Source organism: Bufo bufo, chromosome 4 (assembly GCF_905171765.1).
Source record: "Bufo bufo chromosome 4, aBufBuf1.1, whole genome shotgun sequence".
Lineage (NCBI taxonomy): Eukaryota > Metazoa > Chordata > Amphibia > Anura > Bufonidae > Bufo > Bufo bufo.
In genome coordinates this window covers 374,710,660-374,737,324 of record NC_053392.1, presented here as the reverse complement: position 1 = coordinate 374,737,324, position 26,665 = coordinate 374,710,660, and the positions used below count along the sequence as shown (strand labels likewise).

The 26,665-nt window shown below is 41.2% G+C and overlaps 1 protein-coding gene across 1 annotated transcript in view; it reads left to right on the top strand.

Annotated features, from left to right (window-relative positions):
* Positions 1-26,665, top strand: part of LOC120999221 (MFS-type transporter SLC18B1-like) — a 130,540-nt gene that overhangs the window by 59,997 nt on the left and 43,878 nt on the right. Inside the window, exons 6-8 of the mRNA XM_040430095.1 lie at positions 10,888-11,024; positions 24,543-24,644; positions 24,727-24,818. Of these exons, the coding sequence (XP_040286029.1) occupies positions 10,888-11,024; positions 24,543-24,644; positions 24,727-24,818 (331 nt within the window). The remainder of the gene's footprint in view (positions 1-10,887; positions 11,025-24,542; positions 24,645-24,726; positions 24,819-26,665) is intronic.

Sequence of the window (26,665 nt, the reverse complement as noted above, 5' to 3'; positions counted from 1 at the left end):
GATAAAATTGATCAGTTCTTTTCCGGTATTAAGCCCCTAGGACGGAACTCAATGCCGGAAAAGAATAACACTGGTGTGAAAGTACCCTAAGATTAATATAGTGGCTAAAGAAAAATGGAAAAAAGATTTTGATGGGATATCGGAGAACAGTGGGAGGAGGTATTGAAGAATAGATCCATGGTCTCAATGAGGCCCTCATATGGGGTGTCTCAATTTTTTCTTATTCATAGACTATATCGATCTCCTTTATTATAAAAAAAAAGGGTATAAAATCTACAGATGAGTGTCCCAGATGTGGCAGGGAGCAAGCAGGCCTCTTCCATCTGGTATGGAGATGCCCTAAATTGTTCCGATATTGGTTTGAGATAGCAGTAATTATTAAAGAAACTATTGGAATACAAATAGAGGGAGATCCTTTGGTATGTATATTAGGAGGTATGATGCATTTGCCGATCTCAAGATGGGATAAATAAATACTTTGTAAAGTACTTTTTCAAGCTAGACTCCTTATTTTAAAAAGATGGATTAAAAAAGATCCCCCTCTGTGATAGAGTGGAAGAAAACGATTGACCATATTATAAGGATGGAAAAAATAATATATACTAATAGGGGAGAAAAATTATTTGTTCTCCAAACTTTGGAATCACTGGTTTGGAATCACTATTTCTCTCTCTGTGTTAGAAATAGTGGGTTGGGTTTTATATTTATTTTGTTTTGTGTGAAATTTTATATTAGGTTAATATTGAAAAAAGAAAATGCTGCTTAGCTGATCTAGCACTTAGAAGCGTTTTGAGTTTACCTCTAAGCAATGCAAGGTCTGCTTAAGCTGTCAATTTAGTGTGCTTGTAAATGCGATCCATCGCTGCAATTTGAGTTAGTAGAGAATCTACCTCTTTCTGAATAGATTTTTGTATAGCGAGAATCCCAATGCAATAAGAATCCCACAAATATGAGATTTGTGAGTTTCCCAAACTATAGGCATAGGGGAGTCAGGCTGCAAACTACAAACTAGTTGTGAAGAGATCAAGTAGGTTTTGCTTTTGGTGTGTACAGTATAAGAGATCCATTGAGGTAACCTGGTCCATTCAACTGTAAGGTGGTGGAAATCGGGGCATGATCACATATAGATATGTTGCCAGTAGAGATGGCCTTGCGGTTCGCCCAGCAGTCGTTTTGCGGTAAACTTTGCGCATTCGCGATTCGCCAAACATGTGAACATATGCTGATGTCTGCCGGCGCCATATTCTTTTGCATTGTGCCGAACTTTGACCCATGACACATCCATCAGGTGGGACAGGACAGCCAATTGAGACGTTTCAGCACATGGACACACCTCCACCCTGTCAAAGAACCCGATCTGGCAGCCATTTTACATTCTGTGTTATGCCAGTGTAGGAAGAGGTTTCTTTGTGGAGCAGGGACAGGCTGTTAGGGACACCAAACGCTAGCTAATAGGGCCACAAAAGTCCTTTTAAGGACTTGTATAGGTGTGCTATCGATAGGTGTGATATACTGAGGGATGTGATATACTTATAATATATTTTCTAACATAGAAAGTATATTATAGTGCATTTGTATTGTGCAGCAGTTGTGTGCGGTCTGCTGCGATACCGCAGCTATATAGAGGGACAAACGCTATTGGAACAACTAATTGCAATGGGTGTGATATACCTGTTGCACCAAAGAAAACTGATTGAGGGGTGTGATATACCTATAATATACTTTCTAACATAGAAAGTATATAGTATATTTATATTGTGCAGCAGTTGTGTGCGGTTCTGCTGCAATACCACACCTATATAGAGGGACAAGCGCTATTGGAACAACTATTTGCCATGGGTGTGATATACCTGTTGCCCCCCAAAAAACTGATTGAGGGGTGCGATATACCTTCTTCCACAAAATACTGATTGAGGGCTACGATATACCTGTTGCCCCAAATAAACAGGGTGGTGTAATAAAACTGTTGTGGCTAAAAAAATAATTGAGGGGTGTGATATACCTGCTTCTACAAAAATACTTATTAAAGGGTTTGATATACCTGTTTCCACCAAATATTGATTGAGGGGTTCATTATACCTGCATCCACAAAATACTTATAAAGGGGTTTGATATACCTGTTCCCACCAAATATTGATTGAGGCCTGCGATATACCTGCTTCCGCAAAATACTGATTAAGGGGTTTGATATACCAACTTCCAAAAAATACTGATTGAGGCTGCAATATACCTGCTTCCACAAAATACTGATTAAGGGGTTTGATATACAAACCGGATTCCAAAAAAGTTGGGACACTAAACAAATTGTGAATAAAAACTGAATGCAATGATGTGGAGATGGCAAATGTCAATATTTTATTTGTAATAGAACGTAGATGACAGATCAAACGTTTAATCCGAGTAAATGTATAATTTTAAAGGAAAAATACGTTGATTCCAATTTTCACGGTGTCAACAAATCCCAAAAAAGTTGGGACAAGTAGCAATAAGAGGCTGGAAAAAGTAAATTTGAGCATAACGAAGAGCTGGAAGACCAATTAACACTAATTAGGTCAATTGGCAACATGATTGGGTATAAAAAGAGCTTCTCAGAGTGGCAGTATCTCTCAGAAGCCAAGATGGGTAGAGGATCACCAATTCCTACAATGTTGCGCAGAAAGATAGTGGAGCAATATCAGAAAGGTGTTACCCAGCGAAAAATTGCAAAAACTTTGCATCTATCATCCTCAACTGTGCATAACATCCGAAGATTCAGAGAATCTGGAACAATCTCTGTGCGTAAGGGTCAAGGCCGTAAAACCATACTGGATGCCCGTGATCTCCGGGCCCTTAAACGACACTGCACCACAAACAGGAATGCTACTGTAAAGGAAATCACAGAATGGGCTCAGGAATACTTCCAGAAACCATTGTCAGTGAACACAATCCACCGTGCCATCCACCGTTGCCAGCTGAAAATCTACAGTGCAAAGAAGAAGCCATTTCTAAGCAAGATCCACAAGCTCAGGCATTTTCACTGGGCCAGGGATCATTTAAAATGAAGTGTGGCAAAATGGAAGACTGTTCTGTGGTTAGACGAGTCACGATTCAAAGTTCTTTTTGGAAATCTGGGACGTCATGTCATCCGGACCAAAGAGGACAAGGACAACCCAAGTTGTTATCAACTCTCAGTTCAGAAGCCTGCATCTTTGATGGTATGGGGTTGCATGAGTGCGTGTGGCATGGGCAGCTTGCATGTCTGGAAAGGCACCATCAATGCAGAAAAATATATTCAGGTTCTAGAACAACATATGCTCCCATCCAGACGTCATCTCTTTCAGGGAAGACCCTGCATTTTTCAACAAGATAATGCCAGACCACATTCTGCATCACACAACATCATGGCTGCGTAGGAGAAGGATCCGGGTACTGAAATGGCCAGTCTGCAGTCCAGATCTTTCACCTATAGAGAACATTTGGCGCATCATAAAGAGGAAGGTGCAACAAAGAAGGCCCAAGACGATTGAATAGTTAGAGGCCTGTATTAGACAAGAATGGGAGAGCATTCCTATTTCTAAACTTGAGAAACTGGTCCCCAGACGTCTGTTGAGTGTTGTAAGAAGAAGGGGAGATGCCACACAGTGGTGAAAATGGCCTTGTCCCAACTTTTTGGGGATTTGTTGACACCATGAAATTCTGATTCAACATATTTTTCCCTTAAAATGGTACATTTTCTCAGTTTAAACTTTTGTTCCGTGATTTATGTTCTATTCTGAATAAAATATTAGAAGTTGGCACCTCCACATCATTGCATTCAGTTTTATTCACGATTTGTATAGTGTCCCAACTTTTTTGGAATCCGGTTTGTACATGCTTCCACAAAATACTGATTAAGGGCTGCGATATACCTGCTTCCACAATATACTGATTAAAGGGTTTGATATACCTGCTTCCACAAAATAATGATTGAGGGCTGCAATATACCTGCTTCCACAAAATACAGATTAAGGGGTTCGATATACCGGTTTCCACCAAATATTGGTTGAGGCCTGCGATATACCTGCTTCTACAAATACTGCTTTTCTCTGGGAACTTAGGCACAGGGTAATTTTGAAAATGACAGGCAGAGGAAGAGGCAGGCCGTTCCGCAGGGGTGGTAGTGGTCGGGCAGGTGCACCAGGACGGAACCTAAGTGGGAAGTTGGAGAACGCTTGTGCGATTACTTCAAAAGGCACACCAGAGTTGGTTGAGTGGCTCACTTGCCCTTCCACTTCTACACCCTCCTCATTCTTTGTATCTTCACCCTCCTCACTCTCTGCTGTGTGCACCACCAAAGACACCACCACCAACACCACCATAGCCCCTCCACTCGAGTCAGAGGGATTATTTTCCAATCCATTCCCAGACCTTACCGATGCGCAGCTATTCTTGACATCGGATGAGGAAGAGGAGATAGCAACGGCCGCTGACGACAGTACCCAGATCAACCTAAAGAGGGAGGTCCCCGCTGTTGCTGCCTACTCTGAGATCTCAAATGTCAGTGGTGGTGAAGATGATGTGTCGATGGACATCACGTGGGTGCCCACAAGAGAGGAAGAGCAGGGGAGTTCAGAATCAGAGACGGAGCAGCAGAGAGGGAGGAGAAGCCGGCAGAGCTCTCAGGGCACAGGAGGCAAAAAGCAGACTGTAAATGTATCTGGAGCGAGCCATCCACCATGCACTGTCACTTCTGGCACTCCCAGGACGCTCGCACATGGCTCTGCAGTGTGGGCTTTTTTTAACGTGTCAGCTGCTGACAATAGTGTTGCCACCTGCAGCCTGTGCTGTAAACGCATTGTCATATAGCTTCTATATAAAAAGAATCTTCATATAAAAGAGAGGATTAAATTATATATATATATGTATGGATCAAAAAATATTATATGATCCTTCGGGCGGACATAAACGCCTCTGAGTTCTTTTTATCTAGTATCTTAATTTGATTTGTGCAAGCAGTGAAACTAACGGACAATTGTATATGCAATATATATATATATCGTTTATTATAAAACAAAGAATATAAAATCAATACAATTGCAAAATAAATGATGAAGTTACAAAATAATACCCGAACACGCCACACGGTGGTGCTATTTTTGATTGACCACCACTTGCCCGTCAGACGTCTGATTTGTGACAGCCCAACGTGCTGGAACTCCACCTTGTATATGCTTGATAGGCTGCTCCAGCTTGTACGAACTCTGCAGCAGAACAGGTTCTGGGGAGCTTGGTTTCTTTTCACCACGCCAGTGGCTGCTCATGCGCGACGCATGCAGACTTCTGCGGCCATTTGATGAGATCACCAAACTGGTCAGTCTCAGCAAGGGCACCATCAGTGACATTGTACCTTACGCCTTCTTTCTTGAGCGTGCATTGCGTCGTGTCATTGATCAAGCTACCGAGGAGCAGGAGCTGGAAGATGAGGAAGTCGCAATGCTGAATGAATTCTCAGGGGGGGCTATTCCATCTGAGACAAGTCAGCAGGAGTCTGAAGAGGAGTCAGAGGAGGATGGTGGCTGGGGGGAGGAGAAGGAGGAGCAAGAAGAGCAGTCTTCGAGGGGGACTTCAAACTTTTTCGGGGATCCATGGTGTTCTCCGTGGCTGGGGGGAGGAGACCGCGGACGAAATTCTCCTGGGCTATGAGCAGAAGCCATGGCGCTTCACCGCTTTCAATTTAGTGCAAATAAGGGCCTTCATGCTCCAGTGTTTGAAGAGGGACCCCCGTATAAAAAGCATAAAGGGCAAGGACCAGTACTGGGTGGCAATGTACTTAGACCCCCAGTATAAACACAAAATGGCGGACATTTTACCAGCATCACAGAGGGCTGGCAGAATTCAGCATTTCCAGGCCTTGCTGCGAGAGATGCTGCATTCTGCTGTTGCGGGCACTGGCAGAGGAATTTCCACCCACAACGAAACAGGTGCAGGTACCAATACTATCTCGTCTGCAAGAAGAGGGCGGTTTGAAGATGTGTTGGTCACTTCAGACATGAGATCATTATTGCAGCCAACCCATTGACAACCGCCCTCCGGTTCTAGCCTCAGGGAACGCCTAGACCGACAGGTGTCCGACTAACATCAGGTTAACGACCAATGTAGACGCTCTGTGAAGCAAGGAACCCCTGGACTAGTGGGTGTGCTGGCTTGACCTATAGCCAGGGCTGGGACAATTTGCCATGGAACTCTTGGGTTGCCCATCGTCGAGTGTCCTGTCTGAAAAAAGGACGTTCAGCGCAGCAGGGGGGGATCTTGACCGATAAGTGCACTCGCCTAGCTCACGACAGTGTGGACTACCTCACATTTCTAAAAATTAATGAGGCATTGATCTCGGAGGAATTCAACTCCTGTGACGACCTCGTGTAATTGAATTTCCTCATGCCAGCCCACACATATCCGCCCACACCCAGAACAAAGAATGGTCCTTGCCTTATGTATATTGAGCGGCATAAAAGGCCTTTTGTCAGGTGAATGCATAATTTTTGGGGCCTGTACTCGCCGACGGTAAAATTTGTATCCAGTGACCGCCTAATGTACCTCCAGCCACATAATCACAAGTTCTTTTCTGTCAGGTGAATGCCTAATTTTTGGGGCCTGTACTGGCCTACAGTAAAATTTGTATCCAGTCACCTCCTAATGTACCTCCAGCCACATCATCACAAGTTCTTTTCTGTCAGGTGAATGCCTAATTTTTGGGGCCTGTACTGGCTGACAGTAAAATTTGTATCCAGTGACCGCATAATGTACCTCCAGCCACATAATCGCAATTTCTTTTCTGTCAGATGAATGCCTAATTTTTGGGGCCTGTACTCCAGTGGCCTACAGTAAAATTTGTATCCAGTGACCGCCTAATGTACCTCCAGCCCCATCATCACAAGTTCTTTTCTGTCAGGTGAATGCCTAAAATTGGGGGCCTGTACTCCAGTGGCCTACAGTAAAATTTTTATCTATTGACCACCTAATGTACCTCCAGCTACATCATCACAAGTTCTTTTCTGTCAGATGAATGCCTACATTTTGGAGCCTGTACTGGCCTACAGTATAATTTTCTATCCAGTGACCGCCTAATGTACCTCAAGCCACATCATCACAAGTTCTTTTCTGTTAGGTGAATGCCTAAATTTGGGTGCCTGTACTCCAGTGGCCTACAGTAAAATCTTTATCTAGTGACCACCTAATGTACCTCCAGCCACATCATCACAAGTTCTTTTCTGTCAGGTGAATGCCTATTTTTTGAGGCCTGTACTCCCGTGGTCTAAAATAAAATCTTTCTAGGCTCCAGCAGGGCACATTTTTAAGATTTTCCCATTAAGACGCATAAAAATGGCCCCTGATTAAAATACATATTTTTTGTGTGAATTTTTGCCAATGATCCCCTTCTGGTATGTCACTGTTCATGTTGTGGGACTATTTGTGCACTTCTAGTAAGTATTTGCTGGCTGTAATTATGACCTGAAGATTTTTCAGGTTCGCCTGCCATTAAAGTCAATGGGGCCCGCCGCAAACACGTGGTTCGGGAACATTTGATCGCGAACACGCGTTAGCGAACCGTCCTGGCCGATGTTCGTCCATCACTAGTTGCCAGTCTCTGCCGACCAGAAGTAGGTAGAGAGAGGAAAGAAAAACCATCAAGCCTCCAAAAGAGTGGTGTGGAGTAGAAAAAAATGAAATCCCTCTATGAAGGGTTGTGGTATCTCCATATATCAGTAAGGCCCAAGGCGGTAAATGCAATATTACGTTTACGCAACTTAGTATATGCAATACTAGACTTTTTCGAGAAGTTGTCCAAGAATGAATTCTCAATGTCATTTGCCCTTTCTATGGCTATTAGTGCCCCTATATGAGCCGATGTACATGTGGCCAATTAGTAAGATGGCGATTTGATAGGTCTTAGGATGTTCTGGGCATGCAACATTATTTACCTTTTCTAATATGGCCGACAAATTTGTCAGGCATGTATGCGCATGCTCTATTTGCTGTTTAGCGTAATGACGCATTATAGGCATTGAAAGCAACCCGGTCATGCGAGGTGGTGATCTGATACTCCAAACTTGGCGGACATTACACACGATGTCGCTCCACACCTGGTTAGTGTACCCCAGTCCGTCCTCCCTCCTCTTTGATTTAGCATATCATATTATTTGCACATGGCACTTTATCAATCACATGTGATTCATCATTATTAAATGATTTTGACATCATTTTAATCATTGATCTTTTAGGTATGAAATCATGTCTATTGCACTTTCATTTACTTTTGATGCGATTTTGTGTAAGTTTTTATTTATTAATTATGTGATAATGATATGAAATTATGAGTTTTATTGGTTGCACTATATGTATTGAGCACTTTGTCTATTTTCCTTGCTTGAGAAAGGCTCTATTGTTGAGCTGAAACGTCACTGTACCACTTTGGTGAATAAGCGGATTTCTCTTTTATCTTGGAGTGCTGCCCTTTTTTGCATTATATATATATATATATATATATATATATATATATATATATATAAAATGAAAAATAGATGAGCAGCACACAAAGCCAGGAGGCGATATTCCTTGAAATGGATCATGGACTTTGATCCAATAGGATATAGGTAAAGAAGAGTCCAAGGCAGCACACAAATATCCGTGAAAAACAAAGGGTATTTTATTCACCCATGTGCAGACAGCAACGTTTCAGCTCTCTCTATGGAGCCTTTGTCAAGCCATAATACTCAGTGCAAACTCAGGTGCTTATAAAGCATACACAATTAACAAAGCGTGATTACATGATTGTATTCCAATTAATACATAAACATTAATAAAATCCGTGACTCTCAACTGTACATAATTATAATATAAGACATATAGCCACACAACATAAGATATCAAAAAAGTGCCAAGTGTCACAAATATTGATCATCGATACATACAGTTATAGTGCATACAAATCGTCAATTGATAATCTCTTGCAGGTATACATGATTGTGTTAATTAAAAATTCATTTACTTCTGGATATCTCACATGTCTCTGGAGACCGCAGGACTCACTCGGCGTCCAGAACTTGACACTGCGCAGGCGCGGGGAATGTTACATCCCGCTAGACTGTCTATGACATACAGCAACCAACGGCCCACAGTCAAGATGGCGGCTTGGCATCACACGTGGACCGAGCATGCTCACTCCCAAAGCTAGACGGGCATAGTCAAACAGGCACGGCGATCATTTGACCAGTCACCTGACAATCATGCATAGCTACGGACCTGTTACACTATTGATTTCCTAGTTACTCATCCATAACAAAGGGGGTCCAGCGGTATAAAACAGGCTACTGTCACCCTTGGCCACCTCATCCCCATAACTATATCCTTAAAATTGTCAATTTACAGGTCCGCACAATATGAACTTTCACACCTGTTTTCCATATATGTGAAGCCTCCGCCGGGGGACCCAGATCAGAGGCAGCACACCGTAGTGGGTCCAGTGAACACAGACGTCACCGTTGAAGTGACTCTGTGTCACAGTCCCCACATCGGGAGGAACAAACAGACATACATGAACACTGTCAGTGTTAGATAGTTATCATACACACATGTGCCATGCCTGCAGTCACCGTCCATCCATGAATAATATACCCTTTGTTTTTCACGGATATTTGTGTGCTGCCTTGGATTCTTCTTTACCTATATATATATATATATATATATATATATATATATATATATATATATATTTATATATAGATAAAATCATACTTCTGATATATATGAATGCATAATATGTGGGAAACTACTACTGATGTTTTAGCCATAATATATTTACATATATTATGATATATTATATATTCTAAGTATATAATAATATATGTAAATATATAATGGCTAAAAACATATATATGTTTAAATTAAATTTAGCCTGTATTTCTGAAAAGTTTCTGGAGGGATTTGAACTCACAACCTTCTACATTACAGCCCAGAATGTTAACCACTACACTATAGAGCTGCAAGTATTCCTATACAGCAGAAGTCTCATATTTTTTATTTTTTTTATTTAAGTAACTGGCTATGCAGCTCTATAGTGTAGTGGTTAAGATTCTTGGCTGTAATGCAGAAGGTTGCGAGTTCGAATCCCTCCAGAAACTTTTCAGAAATAGAGGCTAAATTAGATTTAAATACACTGGGTACCCAAGCACTGACTCCATATATGGACATAGCTATAAATGGCGTCAGAGCAGGGACTCCTAAGCTGAACTAGAGTCCTGACACCCTCCCCTCTTCAGAGCAGGGGGTGCCTGATTTAATTCTCAGGTTCTCCCATTGACTTCCATTGTGCTCTGGTACTTTGTAAAGCACCCGAGCATCGGGAAGTGTTCTACTCGAGCACCAGAGCACACAAGCACTTTGGTGCTCGACCAACACTACAAAAGTAACACTCTTCTGGTGTCTGTCCATGTAGTAGGTGCACACTGCTTAATAATTGTGCCATATTTTGTGGCACCCATGCTCCACAACTGAAATCTACTCTAACCAGGAACTGGAGTAAACTTTAGGTGTAATGTGCAGCAGTTTTTTGGAAAACATATTGTTAAATGGGACTTGCACTAAAATTTCCAACTTTTCTATGTCAGAAAACTAGCATGGAAGCTTTTTAACCCCCCCCCCCCATGTCTTGTACTATTTTTTTTACATTTGTTTTCTCCAAAATTACAAAACATTAAATTCACCGCAAAACAAACTGTTACAAGATGTGTATAAAACTACTTAAGAATATTTTATGTATATTTAACTTGAAACAAACAACATATTATGTATGCTTTTATAGCTTTAGAGCCCTAATAATACAAAAACCCTGCAAAAACTGTTTTTATTTACTGTGTTTCATATTTATTGCAGATGATTTACCCAGGAAAAATTCTTTTTTGGCTTTAGTCAAGCTGCCAAAGCTTATTATACTGTATTTTACTATATATTCATTGGGTGCATCTTTAGCATTTTTGGATCCAACCATGTCCCTTTTTCTTATAGAAACTGTAAGTAATTTGCACTTGTTTTCAAAATGTATTCAAATCTATTTTAGTTAACATGCTTTTTTTTAAAGAAGACCTGTTACTGCTCCTGGCTTGTCTGTTTGAGTAATTCCTTGCATTCCCCATGTGATAATAAATTTGGAGCATCTTTTCTAATAACTTTGCTGTTGCTGTAATGCTGTCTGCATTAACGGTCCAACTGGGTGTTACCAATTGGACTTGTTACTATCCAATCAGTGTCATACTATTCAGGGACACTACCCCAACAGAAAACACCCAGTTGTACCTATATCACAGACTTCTGGCAATTCATTCATACATTTCTGGAATGAACAATAGAGGAACATAACAACATAGAGTCATTAGAACAGATACTTTGGAAATGTTATTACATGGGAAATTTAATCTTAAATTTTCCTTCTAGTAATATCTTGGTTAGGAATCATGTCAGATCACCTTTAGTATTTACTGGGTGTCATTTCCAATCTGCAAATTCTTTCCATATCTTCTAAAACATTATGCAGTATAAAGAATATGGAGGACGTTGTGCTGTCCTTTTACTTGCCATACGGTACTTCCTGACTGAGGGTCTTCACATTGATTAGTTGTGTAAATGGTACAGTATGTAACCTTCTGCCATACATGTTTTTGCTCGTAAATGCAAGTAAAAAAAAAAAAATGCTAATAATCTTTATTAGTGTTGGAACACTTTTTTACTCGAGCATCGCTATGCAGCAAATAAACATGTGCGGAGGAACTGATTGGCTGGCCAGAACTCGTAATCGGATGCTATATAGCACTCAATGACATGTGGTTCAGCTCAGTCTTAGTCAGGGAAAGCTGCAGCAGAAGGGACAGATAGTGTAGGGACAGGAATTGGTTGGTTTGTTAGGCAGGTTTTACTGGTGAAAGGTGTTAGAGACCCAAAAGTCCTTTTAAGGACTATTGTTTTATCTGGCTGCCATATATATTATTAGCGCAACCTGCTCTAAATTGCGTGCAATTTTTTGGCCGCTGCTGACAGTGACACAACCTCTGCTGCATCTGTTGTGTTACATTTGCGCTGTGAAATTCAGCGCAATTGTTTGGCCGCTGGTGACAGCGACATTACCTGCGCTACATCATCAGTATAGTGTTAGCGCATCCGATATATCAGTGACATTCAGTGTAATTTTTTCGCTGCTGGGGTCTCGTTTTTTCTATATCTGTAGAGTTTCAGTGGCACCCAATCCTTGGGATAACCACTGACACTTTTTTTATGTGTATCGGGAGGGCCTCGGTGGCACCCACCTCTTTTGGGATAAATGCTGATACCCTCTACGTAGCTATCTTTCCCTTGTTAGGGTTCCCTTGATTAGGGATTAACAGGGACTGGATAGTATTAGATTCGGGGACAGGGAACCTCCACCATCAGGGGGTCGCCCTGGGCTGAGCAGTCTATAGGGCAACTAGGGTGAGATACAGTTGCAAGAAAAAGTATGTAAACCCTTTGGAATGATATGGATTTATGCACAAATTGGTCATAAAATGTGATCTGATCTTCATCTAAGTCACAACAATAGACAATCACAGTCTGCTTAAAACTAATAACACACAAAGAACTAAATGTTACCATGTTTTTATTGAACACACCATGTAAACATTCACAGTGCAGGTGGAAAAAGTATGTGAACCCCTATACTAATGACATCTCCAAGAGCTAATTGGAGTGAGTTGTCAGCCAACTGGAGTCCAATCAATGAGATGAGATTGGAGGTGTTGGTTACAGCTGCCCTGCCCTATAAAAAACACACACCAGTTCTGGGTTTGCTTTTCACAAGAAGCATTGCCTGATGTGAATGATGCCTCGCACAAAAGAGCTCTCAGAAGACCTACGATTAAGAATTGTTGACTTGCATAAAGCTGGAAAGGGTTATAAAAGTATCTCCAAAAGCCTTGCTGTTCATTAGTCCACGGTAAGACACATTGTCTATAAATGGAGAAAGTTCAGCACTGCTGCTACTCTCCCTAGGAGTGGCCATCCTGTAAAGATGACTGCAAGAGCACAGCGCAGACTGCTCAATGAGATGAAGAAGAATCCTAGAGTGTCAGCTAAAGACTTACAAAAGTCTCTGGCATATGCTAACATGCCTGTTAGCGAATCTACGATACGTAAAACACTAAACAAGAATGGATTTCATGGGAGGATACCACAGAAGAAGTCACTGCTGTCCAAAAAAAACATCGCTGCACATTTACAGTTTGCACAAGAGCACCTGGATGTTCCATAGCAGTACTGTCAAAATATTCTGTGGGCAGATGAAACCAAAGTTGAGTTGTTTGGAAGAAACACACAACACTATGTGTGGAGAAAAAGAGGCACAGCACACCAACATCAAAACCTCATCCCAACTGTGAAGTATGGTGGTGGGGGCATCATGGTTTGGGGCTGCTTTGCTGCGTCAGGACCTGGACGGATTGCTATCATCGAAGGAAAAATGAATTCCCAAGTTTATCAAGACATTTTGCAGGAGAACTTAAGGCCATCTGTCCACCAGATGAAGCTCAACAGAAGATGGGTGTTGCAACTGGACAACGACCCTAAGTAAATCAACAACAGAATGGCTTAAACAGAAGAAAATACACCTTCTGGAGTGGCCCAGTCAGAGTCCTGACCTCAACCCGATTGAGATGCTGTGGCATGACCTCAAGAAAGCAATTCACACCAGAAATCCCAAGAATATTGCTGAACTGAAACAGTTCTGTAAAGAGGAATGGTCAAGAATTACTCCTGACCGTTGTACACGTCTGATCTGCAACTACAGGAAACGTTTGGTTGAAGTTATTGCTGCCAAAGGAGGTTCAACCAGTTATTAAATCCAAGGGTTCACATACTTTTTCCACCTGCACTGTGAATGTTTACATGGTGTGTTCAATAAAAACATGGTAACATTTAATTCTTTGTGTGTTATTAGTTTAAGCAGACTTTGATTGTCTATTGTTGTGACTTAGATGAAGATCAGATCACATTTTATGACCAATTTGTGCAGAAATCCATATCATTCCATAGGGTTCACATACTTTTTCTTGCAACTGTATTTCTGCCCTTGCCCGGTCCATAAGACCTTGCTCCTCTCCCCCGTTTTCCTTTTCTTTCTATCCTGTTACTGTGGATTTCTTGTTGGGGGCAATACTCCCCTTTAGGAAATTCAAGTACTCGCATGTCTCCTTGCACTATATAGGTGGTATATTTATACCAATACCCTTTTGATATAATAATAAAGGTATTTTTAAAGTCACCTCATTTAGTTGTTTTGAATTTGGCAGCGACATTACCTGCCCTACATCTCCAGTATAACGTTTGCGCATCCTAAATATCAGTGACATTCAGTCTAATTTATTTGCGCATATGCTTACAAAACCTGCGCTACTGTACGTGTGACATACTTGCAAGCATATATACCATTTAATATGCTGAAGGCGAGCAGTAAGGGACGGGGAAGTGGCCGTGCTGCTGATGGTGCACCCATAGGCCGTGGCCCTGTGCGCGGTGAAACTGTGCCTGATGCCAGAGCACAAGAAACACACTCATCCACGATACCTAGCTTCATGTCCCAGCTTGCAGGGTGGCGCAGGACACAACTCTCGACTTCACACCAGTGCGACCTGGGAAAGTGGCAAGCCAAGCGAGGACAGCAGTACAGAGGGGGAGGGATCCGCAGCACCGCAACAGGCTGGAAGAGGCAGTGGGGTGGCAAAAGGGAGAAGGCGGGCCACACCAAACAGGCCTGCAACTGTTCCCCAGGAAACCCCCTTGCGGCAATCTCCCTTGCCAAGGGGTAGGTAGGTCATTTGCAACCTGTGCCATACCAAAATGAACAGGGGCGTGAACACTAGCAACCTCACCACCACCAGCATGATCCGCCACATGGCATCAATGAACCCAAATAGGTGGGTCGAATGCCAGGGTCCATAATCTGTGTCTGCGGGTCACACCACTGCCTCCTCTTCCCCTGTGTTACGTGCTGGCCAAACCCCTGCCCAAGACGCAGGCCCGGATGCCTCCCACCCTGCACCTGGACCTTCGCAAGCACCATCATCTACCACATCCACTTCTGTGTCCCAGCACAGTGTACAGATATCCATACCACAGGCCTTTTAACGAAAGCGCAAATACCCAGCCACCCACAGGCCATAGCACTAAATGAACACCTTTCAAAATTGTTGGCCCTGGAAATGTTGCCATTTAGGCTTGTGGACATCGAGGCTTTCCGCAGCCTGATGGCGGTGGCAGTCCATCGTTACTCAGTCCCCAGCCGCCACTATTTTTCCCGGTGTGCCATCCCGGCCTTACACCAGCATGTGTCCCGTAACATCACCCGTGCCCTGACCAACACAATTTACTGGGAAGGTCCACTTAACGACTGACACATGGATATATAATAAATAAATAAATAATAGTGGGGCACTCCCTATAGTATTGGGATTTTATTAAATGTAAGATAAAATTCAGATAATGAATAGTACAATTATATAGATAGGTCAATAAAACAAATATTGTTCTTAAAATTAATAGCCGCAATCAAAGAGAGTGGATATATATATATATATACGGTATATAAAACACATACATGTGTGTTCACGATAAAATATACATCCAATTGGTCAGTTTCAATCTCTGGAACCAGCAGTCAACCAGACCTCTGATAATTTGAAATATTCGCAATGCAACAATTGACCAGAACTCTAATGTTATAAAATGTTCGATGATATGAAATGTTCGATAATATAAAAAGTTCGCAATACGATAATGACTAAAAGTTCTTCCAAGCGCCAAAGCAGTATACCAGATACTTATCGATCTCAAGCACAGGTAAAAGCTGGTAACATATAGAGCGGCGTCCCGCTCACTTGATACAAACAGCGGCGTCCCGCTGTATACTCCACAAAGTGCGATCGCTTGTTTTAGAGACAAACTAGCACAATCTTACCGGGAGGTCTTCAGTGGACTTCGTTGCCCTCGACACGGTATACCTTCTGTGGAAATTGGGGTTCCGGTCTCAAGGGCTGTTGCTTGTGTTTGAATACCGCGCCAATCCTTCGAATACACGTGACCCCGCGGTAAATCAGGGTTTCGATATTTCCAGTAATAGCATCCACGCCTACTCAATCGGTCGATGTGCGTTTCTTGGAGATAGGGGTAATCCCAAACGCTTTTTGGGGTTTAGAAAGATGACCCCTTCATCAGTGGCCCTTCATATATTTATTTATTACTTATTTTTGATTTGTCAGACTGGGTGTTGTCTGTCAGTGGGAGCACCTCTAAGCGATTCCCCACCACCTGAGTGCGACATAATTCCGAATTTACATGGATAAGTGCTTGTGGCCAGGGATGCTACATTTCCCAGACGGCACAAAGGGTGAACATTGTGGAGGCTGGGAGAGAGTTGTACCCTGGAATGGCACAGGTGCTACTGACACCAAGGATTGCGGGCCCTACTTCCATCAGAATTTCCGCCACCACCTACATTAGTGGCTGCAACCCCCATTCTCTTCCTTCCTCCTCCACTTCCACCTCTGAATTCTCATCTTGCAGCACCAGTCAGCCAACAGTCAGGCCCTTGCCCCTAATGTTTTAGAGGGTCACCAGCGGGCCATCAATCATAATTTTTCAAGGGTGTGTATGATGCCCTCCTTTATGTATAATAAAGGGTGTATTGGAGTGCCGTTTCCTTGTAATTTTTGGCAGCCCTTTCACTTAGTGCATAGGCTTTATGAGTGTAGGAGTCCCACTACATGAACAATTATACCACAATGTGAATGAGGCCCTCCTTTATGTGATATACAGGTTGTATCGAGTGCCTGTTCCTTGTAATTTTTGGCAGCACTTGCACTTTATATACAAGTAAATATACAGGAAAGAATGTTTCCTAACAATTTTTCCTCTAAAATCGATTTTATCTTCGGTTTGGTGCGTATTATTGTCAGTCTGTAAAAGTGGCGTACTACTCGGACAACATCGTTCCCAGCAGCAAGATGCATTCAGACATCCTCCCCATGCTGCTCCCAAACCATTTCAGTGGTGTTTCCTTCAATTTCTGACCTTTTCCTATGAACCAGACACCCTCCCCTCTTTAGAACAGGGGGTGCCTGGTTTAATGCTCGAGTTCTCCCATTGACTTCCATCCCAAAGTGTTCTACTCGAGCACTTTTGTGCTCGATCAACACTAATCTTTATTAAAATATTCCATGATGTGTCTCAAGCTCTTGTCTCCTTGGTTACAGACTGCAAACAAACCCTGTGTAGTCTGATCCAGCAATCAAATCCCCTTTATCTGTCCCAAACACATTGGCCGAGGTAGTAAAAAGTATGAAAGAGAGCGTCTCTACAAGATTAAATTAAACAAGGTTTGTTTGTTGTCTGTTATCAGGAAGACACATTAGTAAGCATAGAAGTTGTAGCCCCAAAACAGTAGAATATTTTAATTGAAGATTTAGAAAGTTTTCTCATTTTATTTTTTTTTACATTATTTTAGGTGCATTGGAGCAATAAAATGACTGTAGTGGTACTACAATTTTTTGTGTGAAAAGGTGCAAAATTCGTGTTTGTGACTTTTTCAATGGCTCTTGAGTGTTGAGGGCGTGAGGGCGGGTAGGCAGCCCCTCCACATTTATCATCTTTTACACTATTTTTCTGGTGGGAAACAAGACTGAAATCTTTGTCAGCAAAGGGCTCGCGAAGACCACCTGGTTATCATAGCCTGGTAAATGCCAAGCTATGATAAATCTGCCCCACAACCTTTAAAATGTCCTAGTTTCATCAAAACTAATATGGCGAGAGGAACATAGCATCAGTAGTACAGACTCAGTATGAAGTATAAAGTCATTTAAAAATTGTGGGCACAGGCTAATAATATTTCTAATACAAAGAGAATGGTGGCTCACTCACTGATCCACTTTTGGAAAGGTGCACTGCCCAACAGCACTCCCTATTGCTGATGAAGTGAGAAAAGGATTGGTTTGGGTTTGAGAATCACTCAATCTCAGGCAAACATATAGCCAAGTTGGATTATACATTATATAATCCAACTTGGCTATATTTTTGCCTGATATTGAGTGACGCCCAAACCCAAACCAATCCTAATAATATTTCTGCCAATCTGGTTTGATAGCACAGTGCAATAACCACGGAACATAACATTGCGATGGAGCTCGGGCCTTAGAAGCGCAATTTGGCTAAGGAATGTTATTAGAAAATGTATGCAAATGCAGGATTCCAGGGTGAAATAAAGAAGTGAGCCTCCAGTAAAGTATCTGTTAGTCTAGGGCTCCACAGCATGAAGCAGTCATATGTGATCTCATTAGAGATGAGCAAACCTTTTGAGATCTGGTTTGGTTCATGATCACCAAATCTTTTAAAAAGTTTGTCTAAAATTTGTTAAAATAATAAAAAATAAAATAAAATAAAATAAAAAGAAAACAAAACCAAATATAACAAAATAAATTATAGTTCACCACTGCGTTATTTAGATTTTCTATCGGCGTCGCAGACCTCCGTGTGAAGTGGGCTTGATTCACATCAAACAGTAGTTTACGCAAAAGAGGTGGTCGCGTTGCCACTTATAGGCTGTAGCTTCTGAGTTTTAGATGAGGATATGACAACCAAACAACAGAGTGCCAACAGAGGATAATCTTTGCCAAAAACGACCCTTCAGTGAATTTTTGAATTTGGAGCACATAGTGAAGGTCCATCAACTTTCCATATATCAAAAAAGTTTTATTATACTCACAAAGGTATAAAATTACCAGGCATTGAACAATCAGTAAATCGTCCGTATTCACAAGACTGCCGGACCCAGGTTTCGCCAAAATAGCTTCATCAGGGGCGAATATTACACCCACAATTGGGCGTTCTATTTATATGGGTAGGGCAAGACAAGAAAGACATACTCCTCCCACCCCTCTTTAATATAAAATACCTGTATCTTAAAACTTATATAAAATTAAAACACCCACATTTCTGTTAATTATACTTAAATTAAATCAACAATCAATATCAATAGTCTTTGTCTTACACATGTTGCCTGTGTTACATATATTAAATCTCTGCAGTATAGCAACCCTATTCGCTTAAAACAGACCTTCAAACTATCTATTGTTTTTTTAAAGATGTGACCGGAGTCATTATATCTTCTCTCCGTGGTAAATAATTCATCCTTCATAACTACAACTCATAACCAATAGACTTCTATCCTTAGCTTTACGCTATTTAGCATTACCCACATCTTATCACTCAGCCAATCACATTGCACTCACATCTACTATCACCATATGTCATTCCCCATTCACAAACCTGACATGTGATTTGTAGCAACCAAAAAGACCTTCCATTGTAACTAATCCTCCCCATAGTGTTATACCGTAGCTTCACTACAAACTTATAACTATTCAAGCAGACATTGTTTCAGATCAAAGTCTATGTTTAGTCCATCAGGTTGTAAGGAATTAATTCTGTATATCCATTCTACTTCCCGGCGATTTATGTTCACCACTGGGTCCCCACCCCGCCAGTTCAGTTTAACCTTTTCGATCCCTGCAAACCATAACCCTTTAGGATCTTCACCATGCATTTTTTTTTTTTAAATGCGTGGACACACTATGACTTTCCAAGCCTTTCTTCATGTTGTTAATATGCTCTTGGATTCTAGTCTTAAGCTTGCGCATAGTTCTCCCAATATAATGTATCCCGCATGGACATTTAAGTAGATAAACAACCCCCATATGTTCACAGGTTATTTCCCCATTGATATCATAGGTCAGACCACTTTTAGATGTTATTCTCTGTACCTTTTCCTTTTATCTTCCTTGGTGTGATTTCTGCACGCAATGCAGAAACCGCACCATGTGAATTAATTTTTTTATTTTTTATCAGCCTTCATGGGAATATGATTGTGCACCAAAACGTCCCCTAAATTGGGCGCTTTTCGGTACAGAACCTCTGTTTTTTCTGGGATAACAGCCCCCAAAATGGGGTCATTTCTCAAAACTGACCATTTCTTCCGTAACGTATTTTTCATTGGCCCTGTAATGGCACTGAACTGAGTGAAAAAGGTAAATCTAAAGTCCTTTTCTTCTTTATTATTTCTGTTCTTTATTTCTTTACATCTAGTTTCACTGATCCACAATTTCACTGATCTTTTTCATCATACCCTTTTTCCTCGTATGATTTTACTTTGATCTCTGTAATCCTCTATATCTGTGCAATTTCTATAGATCCGCATAAGTTGTCCTTTAGGAATGTTTTTTATCCAAGGGCCATGGTGGCAGCTACCGTACTTGTGTCAATATAACCATTGACATCGGTTTGCTTTAGGCTACTTTCATACTCGTGTTTGGTGCGGATCCGTCAAGGATATGCACGAACGCTTCCGTTCAGATAATACAACCGCATGCATTCGTTCAGAACACATCCGTTTGTATTATCTGTAACATAGCCAAAACGGATCCGTCTTGAACACCATTGAAAGCCAATGGGAGAATGATCCTTTTTATATTGTGCCATATTGTGTCAGTGAAAACGGATTCGTCCCCATTGACTTACACTGTGTGTCAGGACGGATCCGTTTGCCCCCCCATCGTCAGGCGGACACCAAAATGCTGCAAGCAGCATTTTTGTGTCCGCCTCCAGAGCGGAATGGAGGTGGAATGGAGGCAAACTGATGCATTCTGATCGGATCCTTTTCCATTCAGAATGCATTAGGGCAAAACTGATCAGTTTTGGACCACTTGTGAGAGCCCTGAAACGGATCTCACAAACGGGAACCAAGATGCTAGTGTGAAAGTAGCCTAAAAAACTTTTTTGTTTTTATTTTATTATCTTGGACAAAAATGGTGAGGTCAAGGAAATTAACTCTTTCTGAACTAATTTCACTAGTAAAGGTTAGGTTCCAACTATTATTGTTTATGCCATTAATAAAAATGTCAGCCCCTGTTGTTTACCCTCCCACATTATTAAACAGTCGTCTATATATCTTTTCCATAGTGGGAGTCTACCCCCGATTGTTGTTGTTGTAATATAGGCTTAATATTTTCATTCCCCCATGATGACAAAAATATTTGCAGAAATCGCACCAATGAAGATAAAAAGAAAAGGAATGTACAGAGAATAACATCTAAAAGTGGTCTGACCTATAATATCAAAGGAGAAATAACCTGTAAACATATGGGGGTTGTTTATCTACTTAAATGTCCATGCTGGCTACATTATATTGGGAGAACTATGGGCAAGCTTAAGGCTGGGTTCACACTTGAGCGTTTTACAGCGCGTTCAAACGCGCTGTAAAACGCTCAACACATGAAAACCAATGCTTCCCTATGGCCCTGGTTCTCACTTGAGCGTTTTACAGCGCTGAAAAACGCGCTGTAAAACGCCCTACGCTCAAACAAGTACTTGAGCTTCTTTGGGGCGTTTTGACGCGCGTTTGTGGCCATAGGACATTGCAGTCAATCACACAAACGCGCGTCAAACGCGCGTTTACTATTGCAAAAAACGCTTGTCAAAAACGCTTGTCAAAAACGCGCGTTAAACGCGCATATCAAAGACGCTCAGGTCTGAACCCAGCCTAAGGGTCCATTCACACGTCCGCAAATGGGTCCGCATCCATTCCAAAATATCGGGAACGCGTGCGGACCCATTCATTCTCAAAGGGGCAGGAATGGATGCGGAAAGCATTTCCGGAGCACGGCCCTGAACTTCCGGGCTTCGGCCCCGAACTTCCGGGCCGCGGCTCCGCAAAGAAATAGAACATGTTCTATTCTTGTCCGCAATTGCGGACAAAAATAGGCAGTTCTATGGGGGTTGCCAGCCGAGTGTATTGCGGATCCACAATTTGCGGATCCGCAATACACTACGGACATGTGAATGGACCCTAAGACTAGAATCCAGGAGCATATTAACAACATAAAGAAAGGCTTGGAAAGTCATAGCGTGTCCATGCATTTAAAAAAAATGCATGGAAAAAGATCCTAAGGGGTTATGGTTTGTGGGGATCGAAAAGGTTAAACTGAACTGGCGGGGCAGGGTGGGGACCCGGTGGCGAACATCAATCGCACCGAAGTAGAATATATATACAGAATGAATTCCTTACAACCTGATGAACTAAACATAGACTTTGATCTGAAACAATGTCTGCATGAATAGTTATAAGTTTGTAGTAAAGCTACGGTATAACACTATGGGGAGGATTAGTTAGAATGGGAGGTCTTATTGGTTGCTAAAAATCACATGTCAGGTTTGTGAATGGGGAATGACGTATGGTGATAGTAGATGTGAATGCAATATGATTGGCTGAGTGATAACATGTGGGTAATACTAAATAGCGTAAAGCTAAGGATAGAAGTCTATTGGTTATGAGTTGTAGTTATGAAGGATGGATTATTTACCACGGAGGGAAGATATAATAAGTTGATGGACCTTCACTATGTGCTCCAAATTCTAAAATCCACAGAAGGAGTCGTTTTTGGCAAAGATTATCCTCTGTTGGAACTCGGTTGTTCGGTTGCACTAGAAGAGACTGTCATGTCCTCATCTACACTTAGAAGCTACAGCCTATATGTGGCAGCGCGACCATCTCGTTTGCGTAATCTTTCAAAAAGTTTGGTTTGGACCTGAATCGATTTAGGTCGAAACAAAGTGGTTCCAATTGCCCTGAAAATTGGCATGTAACACCCTCTAGTCTCCTAAGACCCAGAATTTTTAGGAAAACTTGTTATCTGTTTTTGTGAATTGTTAATGAATTTTTGCATTTTATCTCTCCCCTCCCCCTTCCTAAGCTCTTGAACACATTGATAACATAATAATATCGTTTGTAAGGCTGCAAAAAACATCCATTCATCCAGTTCAGCATGTTATCCTGCAAATTTATCCAGAGGAAGGTAAAAAAACAAACTGTGTGGTAGAAGCCAATTTTCCTTATTTTAGAGGAAAACTTCCTTTCCGACTCCAATCAAGCATTCAAAATAACTCCCTAAATCAATGATCCTTCTCTAGAAATCTAATAACTATAACTTGTATTATTATTACACTCCAGAAATACATCCAGGCCCCTCTTGAACTCTTTTAGTGAGTTCATCATCACCACCTCCTCAGGTACAGAGTTCCATATTCTCACTGCTCTTACAATAAAGAATGCTGTCCCCTCAGTCGTCTTTTTTCTAACCCTAATAACCCAAATTTTGATAATCTTTTGGGTACTATAGTCCACCCATTGCAGTTATCACTTTAGTTGCCCTCTTCTCAAACCTCTCCAGCTCTGCTATGTCTGTCTTGTTCACATGGGCACAGAACTTGGATTGCTATTTTTGAAAAACAGAAAAAAAAACCTTAAACTGTGTGGAGATGCCTTGTCATAGATTTTAGTATTTCCAGTGTTTTCACTCAGAGATTTAAAATGCTACCCTCCGTATTCTAAAACATGTGTTGTATACTTGAATTGTCTGGAGATGCCCTATCCCAGATTTTGGACTATAGTTTCAGGTGTTTCAAAATGCTATCCTCTCTATTGTAAAACATGTTGTCCAGTCTTTCCCCACACCAACACTTCAGAAAAAAAATATATATATATTTCTGTTCAAATTGGAAAAAAAAGAAATGTTCTTGCAGCTTTTGAGGTTCTGCAGCAACTGCAGCTGTGTTATAAGGCAGTAACTGCAGCTAGAAGGCACTGTCTAGCACACCCAGCCTCATCTCCTCCCTTCTCACTCCTCGTCTGTAAGTTTTCCCTGCCATTCCCAATTCTATACAATTATTCTTCTTTCTAGCCTTTCCTTTTACTATCCCTCACAATAGAATAGAAGCTGGATTGTGACTGTACACTGTCTCTAAGATCGTTTTCTGTCCACCCTCATTCACAGCCATGCGCAGAATGATGTTCTGCTCATTCTGCAAAGGTACCTCCCTTCCTGCTACAGCACTGATTGGCTCATCCAGGCCGTCTGTCAGCCTAGGAGCCAATCAGGGCAAGCCTCCCCCAACCCCGCTTCCTCTCAGGGTCATGTTAGCACTCTTTTACTTCCTCCCTCCCTCATTCTTTTTCCCACAGACTTGTGCAGTGAAATAGCGCTGTGTCCCATTTCATCTGAAGGTAACCTAAAAAGCTTTGGGTTTGCCTGGTGGATAAATATTTGAGAAATTCCTAACGAACCTGGTTCGTTGCAAACTAATTAACTCATCTTTAAATGTCATGAAATATTTTGTGCTCACATTTGCTGACAAAATCCACCAATGTTGGAATTTTGTGATTATCTAAAATGTTATGCTTTTTTTGTTTCTTTTTTAGTTAATAAACATTTAATGCTATGATGATTTTCTGTGATATCACAATCTGGTTTTAATATTTTACCTCCTCAAAGTCTCCTTTGTATGATTAAATATAATTATTTTCCTATGTGTGTTTCTAATAATGCAAATTTACATATGGTTAGTTAATAAAACATTCAAGTAATGTTCCGGTAGAGATTGCTGTTCTCTTTTTCTGCTTCCAGTTTAACTTGAACGCCAGTTATGTTGGCTTAGTTTTTCTCGGACTTGCTTTATCGTATTCACTAAGTTCACCACTTCTTGGAGTAGTAAGCGACAGATGCCCTGTAAGTAATATTTCTTTTGACATTGATCAAGTGGCTTGCTTTCACTGTAATCATGATTTACCTTTTTATGTTTTTCATACAGGAATGGAGGAAGCGTTTTATCATTTTTGGCAACCTTGGTATTGCATTGTGTTTTTTTATGTTAGGACCTGCACCTATATTCCACATTGAAAGGTGTGTTTAAATCTTAATATGTTAAATACCTTGGGCTCTTCACACTACATTTGCGTCTTTCATCGAAGGGTAACAATTACCACCAAGGTAGGCAGGTTGTAAAAAGATGCTGTAAAAGGATTCTGTTCCCTAACATCCTGATGTGCATATGTACTAGGACTGTGACTGAGACTCAACACGCTCTATACTAATAAAATATATATATATATATATAAAAAAACAACAACCAAGAGAGTCCCAACAGAATATGTGTGCACAATAGCATCACCAATCAATTATACCTATCACGAAAAGCCTTGGTATAAATACTTAAAATAACTACCTACAAAGCAATACCAGACCGCTTACAAATCAATATAAGGTTCACCGAAATGCGCGTCGGGCTGGTGCCACCTCGGTGGAGACACAGCATGGGTAATTGTTCTTGGTCCTTTGGATGTGTTTAATACAATTTTTGCACTTGCACTTTATTCTATTGTTTCTGTATATAAGTATGTGGTAACTTTTTGAAATTTGTATCCGCTGTGTCTTCCTCCAGTTGATGTCACCTTTCCCTGCACTAATGTTTTTAATTATGTATTGGATCATGTAATAAAATTTATATTGATTTGTAAGCGGTCTGGTATTGCTTTGTAGGTAGTTAATAAAATCTATATTTACTGTAGACTATCGAGTCTTTTACATACATATAATATACAGATGTAGTAGAGTTAACACACATGCTAATTCAACAGATTCCAGGTCTCACAGGGACACAAAGCATTATAAATCATTATAATGCTGTGCAATCCTGTCAGAGGAGCAGAAACCAGAACGGGAAATCCTACAGCCACACACAGCGAGTTTTTCACATCGAACTCGCTCGTCTGTGTCTGGCCTAAGGGCTCATACACCTCAGATTTGTTGCAGATATGTCTGTAACTGTCCCCATCTTTTGAATGGGATTTGCAGGAACAACCCCTTTCACGTATGTGAAACTCATTTTCAGTCAGAGAAATGTCTGCAAGATATTCTGCTGCATGTGAATATAATGTCATTGTTTCAATTCACTTTCAGCAAGCAAATATTGTGAGGAATAGAAACAGAGTAAAATAGCAAGTTGTAAGATTACAGATGATAAAGTGATTGAAAGAGTTTTCAGGACTTAGATATTTATGTTCTATCCTTGGGATAGTGACGTCCAGCACCTCACTGATCAGCTGTTTCGGGCAGCTGTCTGTGGCAGAAATGGAGACGGAAGCAGAAGTCTCTGTCCATGATGTAGTTTCCGGCCATTGTATTGCAACTCAGCTCCCATTTAGTTGAATGGGAGCTGAGTTGCAGTATCCCAGCACCCCTATATTATGGACAGAGCACCTTCTACTTCCAGCTCCACCCACTGTATAGTTTTTGGTGCTGGCTGAAACAGCTAATCGGTGGGGTTGCAGGAGGTTGGACCCAATCTGATATTAATAATGTGTGTGGAAGATAGGTCATTAATATTTAAGTCCTGGAAAGCTCTTTTAAGCTTAATTTGCATAAAACATAACAAACTAGTGTTAATAAAGATTATCAATGAGCGTTAGTATATTAGGGTGCACTCACATGTACCGGTTTTGTGGCTTTCCCCTCCTCAAAATAACAAAAACTGAGATTTTTTTTGTGGTAATCATGGCAAAATACCAATTAGTGTTCATATAATCATAAATGAGTTTTCCTACTGTTTTAGGCCTCCTGCACACGACCGTTGTGTGCACCCGTGGCCATTGTGCCGTATTCCGTTTTTTTTCGCGGACCCATTGACTTTCAATCGGTCCGTGGAAAAAACGGAAAATGCACCGTTTTGCAGCCGCATCCGTGATCCGTGT